General features: G+C 35.4%; 1 protein-coding gene across 13 annotated transcripts in view; it reads left to right on the top strand.

Annotated features, from left to right (window-relative positions):
• Window positions 1-13,156, top strand: part of PHF3 (PHD finger protein 3) — a 57,607-nt gene that overhangs the window by 29,442 nt on the left and 15,009 nt on the right. For 12 of the 13 annotated variants that reach the window (XM_075414604.1, XM_075414606.1, XM_075414602.1 and 9 more), the window contains 2 exons: window positions 9,878-10,205; window positions 11,213-11,390. In XM_075414604.1, the coding sequence (XP_075270719.1) occupies window positions 9,878-10,205; window positions 11,213-11,390 (506 nt within the window). Of the gene's footprint in view, window positions 1-6,421; window positions 9,764-9,877; window positions 10,206-11,212; window positions 11,391-13,156 lie in introns of those variants that run through there. The other variant, XM_075414611.1, reaches the window with a different exon arrangement.

The following is a 13,156-nucleotide window of genomic DNA, read 5'->3' as shown; positions in this document are numbered from 1 at the left end:
CCTAATACTGAGGTTGCATCTGAAGTTGATAATGTCCCTCTGTGACAAAAGTTATTCTTCTACACTGTAAGTGAACTGAAAAAGACCATTGGGTTCCAGTAATGAACTATCAATCCAAAAATAAGAATTTCTTTATTATCACTTCTTATTTTCTGGATTTAATATTTAAGTATTTTTTTCGTAGTTGCAGTTCTACCTACCAGCCTTTTTTTTTTTCTTTTTTATTTCAAACTGAAGATGTTTTTCATTAGTCCTTTGCTGACGTGAGAGAAACTTTTAATAGTAATTTTCATTGAGTGTGCTTTAGAACTCCATATATTAGAGAGAAATATGGAACAATTACCTTTGGTGCATGAACGTTTTATAGCATTTATTTGTATCTAAGAAGAGCCCTTGTGAGTTTTCTTGACTTACTATATCATATTTGAAAAACAAATACATAAAATGAATTTAGTGTGCAGCTATAGTAATTGTATCAATGTGGCCTATTAAAAGAGCTAACACTGGGTTTGCTCTGCCTGATTGGTGGGAATTGCCTGATTGAAGGTGCACTCAAACTCAGTTCCATGTGATTTTGGTTATTTTTTTTCTTTTTAAATCCTTTTATTGTTGGGATTGTCCCTTCACCATTTGTGCCTCTATAGTAGTGTTTAATTTTATGCAGTTTGCATTTCCGTAGTTTTTGTCATCTCATATATTATGACAATGGTAGAAGTACGTGGGTAACCCGTACTTCAGTGAATTGGTTAAATTCAGAAAAGCTGCTTCATGATACAAAAATGCTTCTGTGGATATTTTTAAAGCAAAATATAAATACTTGGGGTTTAAACTGCTTGATACCTGTTAAATTCAGCTTTGAGTTGAACTCGTCCTGTTTTCTTTGTATATTTGCTAACATTTTAAACATTTTATGGGTTTTCTTGTTCTGATCGTTTTGTTAGAGTTCAGAAAGGCTGGAATTTTAATAGTAAATGGATCTAACCAGTGCTAGGAGGATACAGCAGTGAAGCAGAACTAAATCTGCTTATTTTAGTTTATAAAGTCAAAGTAATGCTACAGAAGATATACATACTGTGCATGGATACATGATTAAATACAACAAACCAGTTTTGCATTGCCAGCTCTTACTGCTGCTAGAAGAATAGTATAATGTATGGGTCACCAGCTGAGGCCAGATTGAGAGAGCCCGTGAGTTGCCACACGTGGTGGTTACTGGTATCCTCAACTTTGTAATGTCAGTCTTGTTAAGATTTTTTTTTTAATGTCTATGTTACAAGACTGTTGACACAACAAACAATTTCAGTGGGAAAAGATCAGATTTGCTAAATGTAGAAAGATACTTAGTACGTAAACACAGAATTTTTGTATATAGAATGTGACTGAGACACACTAGTGGAGTGAGAAAGCTTGCAGTAATGACTGTGCTTAATAACAGAAGAGTTAAGACTGTCACTCCAGCACTTTTTATCATCACTGTTCTAAAAAATGAAGTTTTAATTTGTTCAAATTACTTTTATTTTATAGTTGTATGCTACAAATATAAACTCAAAACCTTCAGATTCACTTGATGTCATTAAGATACAAGAAGAAGCAAAACTCGTATCTCAAGTGCCTTGGCGTTTTGTACTTGTTCAATAATTGGTGCAAGAACAAGAAAACATTTTTCAGTACAGCGCAAAAGAAAAAAAAAGTTTAATGTGATAAATTTCACTTCTGTCACTTGGAAAAAATTCAAAACTATTGAATTTGACTACAGCAATAAGGTTTTTTCATTCGCTTTGTGGATTGTTTTCCAAGAAATTTTTGTTTCCCTTTTGCCCAGCTGTTTAGCCTCTTTGCTTTTTTCCGCTGTTCGTTGTATAGGAGAAGAGGCGAAAGTGTGAGACACAAATACTGTCAAATTACAGTATGTTCAACAAATGTCAGAGGCAGAACTAAGATCTGAAACAACATTTGTGTTTATATCCTTCTCTATGGTTGTTTAAACTTTGGAAATTTCTATCAATGCAGTGGCACAAATTACTTGTAGAAAAAGAAGTCGAACTGAACTTGCAGCCCTGAGTTGGGAAATAATGTACACAAGAGCTTTTTAGTACATCGTGTTAGTGAAACATTTAGAATTCAGGCTGCAAAATAGTAGTCACTTGAACCTTTTTGTGTTCCCTACAAGAAATGCAAAGCCACTAACTTGTTAATGTGATACTAAGCTTGGAAAATTGATTCTGGTTGAAGATAATGTGAGAAGATTGTTTCATCAGCCTTGTTTGTGTACAGAATCCCCAAAGGGGGATGCTGACGTAGGCCTTTCACAGCCCCAGAGTCATCTTGCTGTGCCTGCTAGAAGAACAGTAGAAGGAGGATGGTACTTCTGTGTTGTTTTATTTCAGAATCAGCACCTGACAAATGGGGTCAATTTATATCTTCAGGAATATGAGCAATAATTTTACTGGCCACATGCAAAATTAAAGTATGCTTACCTTGCACTGCAGATACAATGAATTTGACTGGGAAAGGAGGAATTCTTTTTTTACAAATATGTGACTTGTGTGATCAAAAAAGTTTAGAAGTTAAAATGTGTCTTGCTTTATATAAGGCATGCCTTTTTTTTTTCTGTTAATAGATTGTCAGTCTTTGGCACCTGATCTTTGAGCAATCACTATTCATACTCTGTTTTCCACTTGTCTTGATGCTTGTAAACTGGAATCAACATAGCTGTTTTGTGTATCTGCATTACCCAGAGAGTGGGTGGTCAGTGTTTGACTGTACGGCTAATTGTTTCAGTCTGTTTACTTGATGTATTGTATTGATTCCCATTCAGTGATTTACCTTTGCAACATAACTAAAAAATAACAATTCTTTCCTATGAAAACTAAAACCTGTGTTTCTGGGCAAGTCAGGTAGTTACCATGTAACTTTCTGTACTTAGTAACTTTCAGTACATCTGAAACAGGTGGGGTTTTTTTTTTGGTGCAAAGTTTGAGCTATTGTTGTTACTCCTTGTAGTATTGCTCTGAACTTGTTTGACTTTGCTGTTGTGTTCCCACATTGCTGTCAGATGTTTTCTGATCAGCTGTTAACATAAATCATATGCATAAATTTTCATTCATCTGTTTATAGATGAAAGTTACGTATGTGTGTGGATATGCATATCACATAGAAAAATGTTACAGACTGAAGTTACTACCTCAGCGTCTTAATGAGTTCAACAATATTAAGCGTTGTCACAAATAATAATTTTTCCTGAAGACAGGTCAAAGATCTTTTAAGATATTTGAAGATATTCTTTCAAGATATTTGAATAAAAAAATACTTAATTTCTTGGCGTAGAGCTAGATGGAGATGGTAGCTCTGCAGATAGTGAGAGATCTGCTAATGTAAGATTTTTTCTTGTGTGCATCTTGTGCATCCTTCTGATGTAAGGGCTCATACTAATAAGGGCGGATTCTCAATAGATAGTTGAGTCACCATCCCTGAAGGTGTTCAAAAAATGTATAGATGTGGCACTTCGGGATATGGTTTAGTAGGCATGGTGGTGTTGGGTGGATGGTTGGACTTGATGTAGAGGTCTTTTCCAACCTGTGATTCTATGATTATAAAGTTCTCCAGTTTTCACTGTAGGTGTTCAAGTTCTCTGCAGGCTGGAGGGCTGAACTCATTCCATTCTTGTACTGATAGACAAAACCTAACTGATGTTTTGCAGATTATCTCCCTTGTCTTCATTCTGTTGTCTGTAATGAAGGAAGTTCCACCAATTTCTGATTAATATTTCATAGCACGTAACTGGAGATACTCTGTTTCTAAGCAAATTTTCTAGAAAGCATTATATCACGAGGGAAGTATGTAGCTGTAATTTGGTGATGGTGACTTCCTGTTTTGATATCTCCCAATTCTAGTAAGGTTTTTTTAGTAGGTGGTGGGAGTTTGGGTGTTCTATTTTGTTGTTGTTTTGTGGGGTTTTTTTCTGTTTGCGTTGTTGTTGCTTAGAATTTGGTAATGCAGTTTGTGTGGTCAGACACAAACTGGCCTTCTCAGAGGTCACAGAAAAATAAAATGATGCAGGACCAGAGTTTTACTTAGGTTGTTCTTTTCCCCCATGTTTCAACTCTGCTTTTATATAGAGGAGAAGTTAGTAATATTGTGAAAGGCAATTAAATGGAAAGTGCAGGGGCTGATTTAGCAAAGATACAGTGTTCCTGATCTCTTGCATACACGTAGTCACTAAAAAGTTTCTGTACAATTGTAATACAGAAATTTACTTTGGCTGATGGATGGCATTAAAAAAAAATCTGCTATTTGTTTTTCCTTGTAGTAAAGATTATTATTAGGACAGGTTTTTTTTTTTAAATAATGTTAATACTTCAATAAACTATTTTGGAACCAGGCGATCATATAATTTGCACAGCCAATACAAGAAGAGAATGGCTGAGGTAGGAGATTAAGGCTTCAAACTTATGACCACCTTTAAGTTGCACGTGCATATTTTTTTAAAGGATGAATGCATATACAGCAAATGAATCCTTGTTGTGACAACATTCTTCACAAGAAATAGTGATTAGGATAATTATCATGCCTTAGTTCTAGTACGTGTACAATGAATAGTGTGAGTATGTAAAACTGCAGGTTATGCAAGATGTCATCAACTTAGTCATGGATGATGCTTATAAGTTTTCTGCCTCTGTTACTGCTTTCTTCCACTGTGAAAAGCCTTGCAAAATTAAAAGGTATGATCCATGTCCACCACAGCTGTAGAAAAACTGAATGACAGTATAAACAAAATAGCATTGTAGTTTATAATTAACGAATGGAAAGACTCCACTGTGTGGAGCTGTATCATTTTATTCAGTTCAGTTATTTTGGTTTTACTATTGTTGTTGGGCACATTGCATGTATTCACCTTTAGTTCAAAGAGCATAGGGTTGCTTGTTTCCCTGCTTGCTTCCTTTTTGGAGAGGTTCATGTAACATGAAAACCAAAGAAAATTATGCCTTTAAGGAAAAAAGAAACTTATATTGCATAAAGGATGAGTTATTGAAATTTAATACTTGGGAAACAAATTTGCAGTGTCTTTTTCGTATGCTTCAAATTCTGTGTAAAGAGATCTGCTGATAGTGTTTCTTTTGAAGATAGGTTATTCTTGTTTCTAGGAGACCAAAACCTGAAAAAAGCATGTCTTAGACTTGTACAAAAAACAAAGAGAAACTGCTTATGTATATGTGCTTTGACAAGGTAGTGCAGATTTTATTGTGACAAGCACTTGTTTCACTTGAGCTTTGAACTGAGCCCATACTGCTTCACTGATGTGAAACATAGGCTCTGCAAAAGCTGCTGTGAGTATCTTTTCTACTAGTAGCATCTTTATTAGCTGAAGGAAAAGTAGTTGCCTCCATGCAGTGTCTTTGCTTTAATGTTGACTGAACTGTAGCATCAGTGCAGCTGAGACACAGTTGTAATGTTAATACAAATTTACAACAGATTTTGTAGAAGATTGGTGAACGGTGCCATTAAGTGGGGGAAAATGCAGTTGTGGGACATACTTTAAATACTTAAGTCCTTAAAAAGTGTGTAAACAGTGATTTTACTCCTCTTAGGTGAGTTTGGGGTTAGGGTGTAATTTTGAATAGTTTAAATTTTGCAAATTTTTTTTTAAAGATTTGAGTGATGTTTTTTTCTATGCTCTGTACCACAAAAGCAAAGGACTGAAGAGAGGCAAATATTTCTGAAGTAAATGATGTTCTGTTGCAGTGCACCTTGCATTATTAATTAATCTTAAAATGCTGATTACTGGCCCACGCTGAACTGTTCCCATTGTTTGTCTTTTATTTTAACTCGTAAGTACAGCTTTACAAGGATCAACTGTTTTATAAGTAAGATGGTTTCTGCCCATTTTACTTGTAAAATCTTATTTCACAGTAATGGATTTCTCTGAAAACTTGCTGTTGTTACATAAATTGAATGTATGTAACTTAATTTTAAAACATGGTCTGTGCATTTTGAAATAAATTGTCCAAGGCTGAGTTTTGCATCTAGCAGATAAATTTAATTTACTACAAACAAAACACGAAAAAAGATCCCAATCCTAAGAGAGATTGTGGAAGGTTTGCAGTAATTATTATCTTTCTCTTTTTATGTATCATCTGTTACTCTGTGATTTTAAGGTGCATCTTTTCATTCTGATTTGTGGACTACCACGAGGATCCTTTAAAGGAATGAAACAATAACATACACTATGCAAAGGTTCTATCTGCTGTCACCTGTCAGCTCTTTTTAGATTTTTCTTAGAGCAAATTTTGTTTTTATAGTAAAGTCCAGTGAAAGCTATTCTGTTATTAAGTGTTGCATGATTTAATATTTTAAAACAAATTTTTCTTTCTCTTTCAGCTTTACATCTTCCAATCCAGCCTTACAACATGGGTAAAACTCCTGCACTTCAAAATTGAAGCAATCTACAATCAGAAACTTTGGTGTTTTAATAGTCCAAGATATCAGAACCTCTTCAGTCAGAACTCTGGCAGCTGTGCAAGAGGACATCCTTGATCCTTCAAGCCAGGCTTCAGTTTCCCTTGAGTCCTCTTTTTAGTCTTTGAGCATCGCGCACTGCCCAGTTGTAATTGCTGTTACAAAGCATAATTGTATTTTTTGTGCAGATAGGTGAAACAGATAGAGACGTAAAAGCGGCCTTATGGTAAAAAGGATTATTTACATTACTGATAGCAAAATCAGTATGTTCTCTCCCAGCATCAGCAGTTGCAGTCTTGCAGCTGACTAGTGTGAAGATACTAGCAGAAATCTTTTTTTTTTTTTTCAATGCAGCACCAGATTTTTTACTACCATTTTGTATAACAAGGTTTAAGGAAGACAATTGTAAACACTACATTCTGTTTTATAGTAGGGGCTTCATGGATATTTCCAGATTCTCTTTGTAGTCTCATTTGCTGAATCCTGAATTCTGAAGTTTTAATGTGTGTGTTTAACTATAGTGTAATGGAAACCTTATTGTGAAGACTGGAATGAAGCCAAATGGATATTCCATCTTCAGTAATTTGCTTAAGATGGCTTGAATGACATCTGTTTGTCTTGGTGTGTGATGTTTTCTGAGGTGAATTCCTCATAGGGCTTTTTTACCCTTTTTTTTTTTCTTTCTTTCCGATAGACCTGAAAATAAAGATGTAAGACTGGATGCCTATCTTGGTGCTTTACTTACATCATACATGATCTCTGTTAATCTCTTCTTGTCTGCAAATTCAGTCCATTTTCTACATATTAATCAAAATTTTCTTGTGGGTGCTAAAGGTTGCAGTCTGACTTGCTTATTTAACAAATTAGTCTCCAATGCCTGAATTTACGAACTGGGGAAAAAATACATGTATTTTTAATAAAAATTCAAGTAGTAGCAGTTGTGGCTTCAAGATGGTGTATTCTTGGTTTCCTGACGTTTTTAACCAAAAGGCATTCATTCTTTAGTACACCAAAATATCCTTTAAGCATGAAGCACGTGACTGTGTGCTTTGATCTTACTTCAGCTCTGCAGGAAATCTGATGTTTGGAACTTTTGTTACCAGTTCCCACAGCTGTACTAATCTTTTCTTGCAATGGTACAAGATGTATCCCATGTAAAGCATCCTCCTGTGGATCTTTGCAGTTGTGACATAGGCACGCTGTACTTCCTGTCATCATGTGTTTGGCTCTAGGTTCTCAGAAAGAAGCAATCATGAATGCTGTGGTACTACTCTTGTTAAGACCACCAGAAGCAGTTGTCCTCTAAAAGTGGATCTGAAAAGATTAAGATACTGACAAAACATGAAGGAACTTCTGCCTTCCTAATTGAAACTACTGAATAGATGGGGACAGGTACTGTTTGTTAGTGATAGGTAATACCATAAATGTACTTGGAGCTCAGAAAAAAAAAAAAAGAATGAGCAGATAGTTTTCTCTGCAAACTAGATGAAGAACTGGTTTCTTCAAATCTGGCAAACAGTGTCTTAGGCTAATGAAGCTGGAATTTACATTTTTCTCAAACTCCTAGAGCTTTAAAACTGCTCAGACTCATTTTACATCAAAAGACTATTTACTTCAGCAGAATTGAATCCTGGTGTATTTTGAGTAAGCAAGGACAGAACATGAAGCCACAATATTTTCTTCCATTCTTCTAGTTTCAAATGTCTGCTGCTAAGACAGTAAGAATTTTCATCTCTTGAGATACCAGTAATTCTTGAATAGAATACCTGCATTAAGTCATCTGGGGCATTCATTTGCAGTTCTGGAGAATGAGAGTTCCTCTAAGTATGTTTTGTAATATTTATAGGGTTTTGCAAAGTAGGTCAGTCAGCAGCTAGCAGAAACTAGCCTGAATAGGAACATACATAAGTTAAGAATCATTTTCCTTAGAGTCATCTTACGAGAGATTTATAGGATATTAGATTAAAGAAACAGGATTTGCAGGTCAGTGTATTTAGCTTGTTGAATATATTGCTGGAACAACCAGCATTGCATGAGTTGCTTTTAAAATCAGGTCTGTCTTCTATGGAATTTAAAAACTAATATTTCAGTAAATTTTTTGCAGTATTAACAAAGAACTCTTAATTTTCATAATACACTTACAGTCTTTCTGGATTTTCTTCATCCAGACAATATATAGTACGTATATTTAATATAGTTTGTATAAAACAAAAGCATAAGGTGTAAAAGGGGAAAGAGAATGTAAGTGGATAATGCAAGAGATCTTCCTACATCATTTGAAAGCAGATCTTTAGCAATGATGCCGTGTTCATTATTAAAAGAAAGGATTTGTAAATAAGTGATTACTACCATGTAAGTCTCCTGACGTAGTTCTGTTCAGGTGTTTAACCTGTGTAACTTTGAAATTCCACATCCTTCCCAAATACTTCCACTGGAAATTGTACCTGTTAGTGCAATTAGGTACTAGTGATACCTAATAAAGTTTTCAAAATGCTTCCATAAAAAAGTCAGAAATTATGGTTTTATTTTAGATCAAGTGGTCTTTACAACACTTTGAAAATACTGTTTGTACCTAAAGTTTACATTTAAAATAATGAAGCAGTTGAAGTGACTCTGAGATGAAAGAAGTCCTTTAAACAATACTCATTTGGGTGTTTGAAACATTCTTTAAACAACTATTTGCTCTGAATAAGATAGCTGAACAACACAAAAGTGGCATGTATGTTATTTAAAACAAACAAACCAGTGGCTGCAAGCTGGACAGATGTACTTGAAAGCCAAACTCGTTGCCCCGTATTCACTAGTAAAGGGAATAAAAAGCACCTTTCTGGAAATAATTCGGTAATAATGGTACAAGGAATGAGATGTAAAATACCAACTAATTTAACATAGTTCAGTGTTTCTGTGCTCATGTTTCCCAAAACACTTAACATCTCTTGCTGCTGGAAGATTGCAGTTGATACATTTGTGCCATAAGGATGATGATCATATTTGAAGGAAAGCAAGAATGATATGATCTTGCAATAAAATTTTCGTGTCTTTTCAAACACAAGTTTACTGGTTTTGAGAGTTTTTAGTGGGTTTGGTTTTTTGTGGCTTTTTTTTTGTTTGTTTTTTTTTTACATTCCTATTAGTTTTTTTTAGTAGGAGTAGTCTGAAAAAATCCCATTGGTAGGATTTGGGGGCAGGTTATGATAGTCTTTTGGACTACTGCAAAAGGCAAAAAAGCCAAAAAAATATTTCTCAGGAAGATCATACCATGTCGTAAGGCTGGAGATGGATGTAAAGCTACAAGGAAAATCACCAGGTAAGAAAGAATTGTTGAGATGCACAAATCAAAACAAGTATAGTGCATTCTTCTTCAGTTGCTGTATCTTCTTTCATTGTCTGTACACTGACTTATGTTTTACTTTGTTTTCAGGTTTATGGTAGGCTGTGGTAGATGTGATGATTGGTTTCATGGTGATTGTGTTGGACTGAGTCTTTCTCAAGCGCAGCAGATGGGTGAAGAAGATAAGGAATATGTGTGTGTGAAATGCTGTGCTGAAGAAGACCAAAAAATGGAGTGTTTGGATCAAAGTGTACCAGATACTCAAGTGAAACTTGAAATCCATAAAGAAGAAAAAGCAAATGAGTGTGAAAAACTGGGGATGTCGAAGCAAACACCTACTGGTAATCTAAATGTAACAACTGAAAAAACAAAGCAAACAGAGGACGTAGGGAAGCACAAAGTCAAAATCTTCAGACGGGTAAGTCTTCTGTACTGCTTAAAGTAATGTTAATTACTGGGGATAGGAGGAGTTTAAAATACCCTGTTTCAAACATTTTTGTGAATATAATTTAAAACTTCTCAATTAGTATTATCAGAGTTATTTGATTTTCTAACTAGCTTGACTCTTTCGAGATGATATTAGCAAGCTCCTTGTATTGAGCTGGGTATGTGCATGTCATATGCATTTGTGTATGTACGCCTGTACATATAGGTGTGTGTATAGAAATAGTGAAGAGCTTAGTGCATTTTTCTTTCAGATTTTTAAACCCTTTTACAGGAGATCTGTCAATTTGCTGTATGATATGAACCGCAGATCTTTTAAGTATCTCTAGAACAATATGGAAACAGTATTATACTTTTGATTGTTTCCAGAATGTATGTAGAAGAAAATGCCTAATGTTTTAATTAGGACCTTTCTACTTTCTTGTGTCTCATTTCACTAACCGAAGGGTAATTTGCAAGAGCAGTGAGATGCTTTTGTTACAATTTTTTGGTGTTTTAGTATATAGCATCTTATTCATTGTAACTTAGTCATCAGTAATCCTTTTTGTCTTAATTTTTGATAGTAGTATTGTAATTCTGACATGTAAGCTGTTCTGTTTGATTTTGGTTTACATGTGCTTTCTAAAGATAAGCACCTTCCAGTGGATATGTCTCTAAAACTGGTTAAGGGATGCTCATTTGTATCCCTGACCTTTTGAAATAACTGAGAGCATAGTGGTTTTCAACATAGAGCTTAACTGCAAATTGCCTGTGATGTGTTTTCGGTCAATATTTCAGAAAGATTCTTAAGCAATACTTGGCAGTAATTTGGGGTGTTGTACAGTCACTTTTTAGAGAATATTATATGATCATTCATACATCCGTGGAATTCAGTGTACAGTCTACTTAAAAAGGAATAAAAGATGGGGAAAATGAGTGGTAAGTATGTAGTGGTTCATTGTAGCATTCAGTAGCATGCTAACGTGTAAATGTTTATTTCAGGAATCTGGTGATGGGAAGAGCTTGTCAGAGTCCAGAGACTCGGATACTAAAAAAGGACAACACGTTCCTGCTCGAAAAGGATCACAAACTGCTGTAATTCCTCGGCGGTCCCCTGAAGATAAAAATGAAAAAACAAGTAAAGAATCCCTTAGTGTGGTTGAAAGGTCCACGAAATCAGGTAATGAGGTTTGGTGAAGTACTTTACACTGTAATTCACATATATGTACAGTGAAGGATAATGACTTTGTTGATAGCATCAGTTTTTCAAACCGCATTCTGTAGTGCAGGTGATGGTGATCTGAAGAGCTGTTTGTTCCCTGATGTTTATGATCTCTATTTCTCATTTCTTTTTAAATTTTGTTTAGCAGGTAAATGTTTACCTGTGTAGGTGTGTGAGTGTTTCCTGACTGAGTAGTAGAGGATACTCACATAATGAAGAATGGGAGGAAAAAGTACGCAAAGACATTTCTGTATTAAACTTTATTTCACATTGCAGAAAACTTTGAAATATTCTTCCATAAAATAATATGAAATACTTAATGTACATAAAAGTGTTTTGATTGTTATATAAATTAAACTTTGACCTACTGGTGCCTTTTGCACAAATTGATGAATAATTGTATCAACTAATGTCAAAGGGGAACATTATATTGCACACTGAGCCATCAGATTTTCATATAAATTTTATTCAGAAGGTTGAAGGGATGTATTTCCTCTCCCAGCAACCGCTGTCCCCTCCACAGCTCCCTTCCAGGAAGCATTAGTCTTGTAAGATCACGGTAGTATGAAACTATTGTCATTTGGGACTGAAATCTCAGCAAAGCTAGTGACATTTTGTGTGAGAACTGTCTCTTTAATTCCTAAACTCAAGCTCTGAATTCTTGTCTTAAAAAAAAAAAAAAAATCTACTCTTCTGGTCTTTTGCTAATGTTGATGCATTCTAGAAACTCTTATTGGTGGAAGAAAACAGCTGAAAATGTGAGGGTTAAATGTAAATCTAAATGTAAGTATTTTACACTGCACGGTGTCTTTTAGACTTCAAATAACTTGTCGTTCAATTCTGAAATTCTGAGTGACAAAATAATAGACGTCCTTTCTAACTGCAAATTGCATGGATTGAAATGAGTCTTTGGCATCCATGAAATAATCAAATTGTTCTAAAATATATTAATTGAACTAGGAGATGACAAAAAAGATTTTTACAGTGATGATTTCAGAACAGAAGTTAATCTAAAAATCATTTTTAAACAGAGGGGGGAGGCTTGGCAGTCTCATTTAGGACAATTAGCATAAAATTATTAAGCAGCACATTTGTCTTCATCTCTTAATGCTTTGAATTATGCTTATTGTGACACTGTTTATTGCTGATCTTGCCCATCACTTCCCTGGTAAGGGACTGTGTTTTCAGATGGTTGAAACTTTGCCAAAATGTTGCTGGCATGTGGAAGTTTTCTGTTTCCCCTGACTCCCTCAGGCTACATTTTTTGAAAGGCTTTAGTCCAGTTCTTCATCCTCATTCTGAAGAGATGAGCAAAAAAAATGTATTGAACAAATAAAAGCACCTCCCTGGGCAGCCTGTTCCAATGCCTGACCACTCTTTCAGTAAAGAAATTTTTCCTAATATCTAATCTAAACCTCCCCTGACGCAACTTGAGTCCATTGCCTTTTGTTGTATCGCTGGTTACCTGGGAGAAGAGACCAACACTCGCCTCCCTACAATCTCCTTTCAGGTAGCTGTGGAGAGCCATAAGGTCTCCCCTCAGCCTCCTCTTCTCCAGACCAAACGGCCCCAGTTGCCTCAGCCACTTCTCGTAAGACTTGTTCTCTAGACCCCTCACCAGCCTCGTTGCCCTTCTCTGGACACGCTCCAGCCCCTCAATGTCTTTCTTGTAGTGAGGGTACCAAAACTGAACACAGTACTTGAGGTGCAGCCTCACCAAAACC

This window comes from Opisthocomus hoazin, chromosome 2, assembly GCF_030867145.1.
Source record: "Opisthocomus hoazin isolate bOpiHoa1 chromosome 2, bOpiHoa1.hap1, whole genome shotgun sequence".
Taxonomy (NCBI): domain Eukaryota; kingdom Metazoa; phylum Chordata; class Aves; order Opisthocomiformes; family Opisthocomidae; genus Opisthocomus; species Opisthocomus hoazin.
Note: the sequence above shows the minus strand (reverse complement) of the source record. Positions and strands in the feature narration are given on the sequence as shown.